Source organism: Mandrillus leucophaeus, unplaced genomic scaffold, assembly GCF_000951045.1.
Source record: "Mandrillus leucophaeus isolate KB7577 unplaced genomic scaffold, Mleu.le_1.0 Scaffold11, whole genome shotgun sequence".
NCBI classification, from domain to species: domain Eukaryota; kingdom Metazoa; phylum Chordata; class Mammalia; order Primates; family Cercopithecidae; genus Mandrillus; species Mandrillus leucophaeus.
The window spans coordinates 2,266,315-2,268,031 of record NW_012099209.1 but is presented as its reverse complement, the minus strand read 5'-3'; the positions used below and the strand labels follow the sequence as shown (position 1 = coordinate 2,268,031).

At 58.4% G+C, this 1,717-nt stretch overlaps 1 protein-coding gene across 1 annotated transcript in view; it reads right to left on the bottom strand.

The window, feature by feature from the left end:
• Positions 1-1,717, bottom strand: part of MAST3 (microtubule associated serine/threonine kinase 3) — a 56,463-nt gene that overhangs the window by 3,465 nt on the left and 51,281 nt on the right. Inside the window, exons 25-26 of the mRNA XM_011991253.1 lie at positions 1,416-1,552; positions 906-1,145 (exon numbers count right to left, since the gene is read on the bottom strand). Coding sequence (XP_011846643.1) covers positions 906-1,145; positions 1,416-1,552 — 377 coding nt within the window. The remainder of the gene's footprint in view (positions 1-905; positions 1,146-1,415; positions 1,553-1,717) is intronic.

The window sequence follows — 1,717 nt, the reverse complement described above, 5'->3', positions numbered from 1 at the left end:
GGCCGGATCTCAGCTCACTGCAAGCTCCACCTCCTGGGTTTATGCCATTCTCCTGCCTCAGCCTCCCGAGTAGCTGGGACTACAGGCACCCGCCACCTCGCCCGGCTAGTTTTTTGTATTTTTTTAGTAGAGACGGGTTTCACCATGTTAGCCAGGATGGTCTCGATCTCCTGACCTCGTGATCTGCCTGTCTCGGCCTCCCAAAGTGCTGGGATTATAGGCTTGAGCCACCGCGCCTGGCCTTTTTTTTTTGAGACGGAGTTTCACTCTTGTTGCCCAGGCTGGAGCGTAATGGCGCGATCTCAGCTTGCTGCAACCTCTGCCTCCCGGGTTTAAGTGATTCTCCTGCCTCAGCCTCCCTAGTCGCTGGGATTACAGGCATGTGCCACCACACCCAGGTAATTTTGTATTTTTAGTAGAGACAGGGTTTCTCCATGTTGGCCAGGCTGGTCTCGAACTCCCGACCTCAGGTGATCCACCTGCCTCAGCCTCCCAAAGTGCTAGGATTACAGGTGTGAGCTACTGCGCCCGGCCTCACCTTCACCTAATTTTTTAATGTTTTGTACAGATGGGGTCTCCCTGTGTTGCCCAGGCTGGTCTCAAACCCCTGAGCTCAGTGATCCTCCTGCCTCGGGCTCCCAAAGTGTTGGGATTACAGGCGTGAGCCTCCGTGCCCAGCCTCTTCTCAGTTTTCCCACCCTCCTGTCTAGTCCCATTTGTCCATGATGTTTCCTCTGCTGGGCACATCCTTCCCTGGCACCTGCACTCATCTCTGAGTACTTCCAGGTTCTCTGCTAGACACCAGGATTCTGGAAGATGTTCCTTCTGGTCATATCTTTCCCTACATCACGTCATTCCATCCCCCATTCCATCCTCCAAACCCCTTCCTCCCTCCTGGGGCCCACCAGCCCTTGCCCCCAGGGTAGCCGGGGCGGCAGGGGGCGGGTGGGGGGGTGTACCCACCTGCTGGGACATCAGGGGCTGGGCTTCGGCAGGGAGTGGTGGGGCTGGGGGAGAGGCTGTGGGTGGGCGAGCCAGGGAGGCTCTCGCTGGATGACAGTGAGTGGTGGAGTCCGGAGGAGAAGCTGCGGCTGGTGTGAAGCACGGAGGTCTGCTTGGAGATCTTCTTGAAGAGCGACTTCCGCCTGGGGTAAGAAAATCGGAGGCTTCAGAACCCCTGCTCCTGGCCAGGCACGGTGGCTCACACCTGTAAGCTACTCAGGGGACTGAGGCAGGAGAGTCGCTTGAACCCGAGAGGTGGAGGTTGCAGTGAGCCAAGATCATACCACTGTACTCCAGCCTGGGCGACAGAGAGACTCTGTCCCCAAAAAAAAAAAAAAAAAGAAAAGAAAAAAAGAACCCCTGTCCCCAGGGCGTGCCCCGTGTACCGCTCCCTGGTGGCCACTGCCGCGCACCGGTCCTGGGTCTCCCGCCGACGGCTCCGCTTGCTCCTGCGTGCCATGCGGCCCTTGGCCACATTCTTCCGGGCGGGGCCCACCTTGATGGAGGTATTCTCCAGGGCCGTGGTCCGCAGGGATATCTTGTTGCCGCTCTGTGGGAGGGATGGTGAGGGGTTGCCTCGGTGCCTCTCACAGGGCCCAGCACTTGCCAGGCAGCTGCTATGTCCCCTTCACTCTGGGCACCAGCTAGGACCCCCCACCCTAACATCCATTCATCCAGCCAGCCAGTGACCTACCCATTATATCCGGTCAAACAA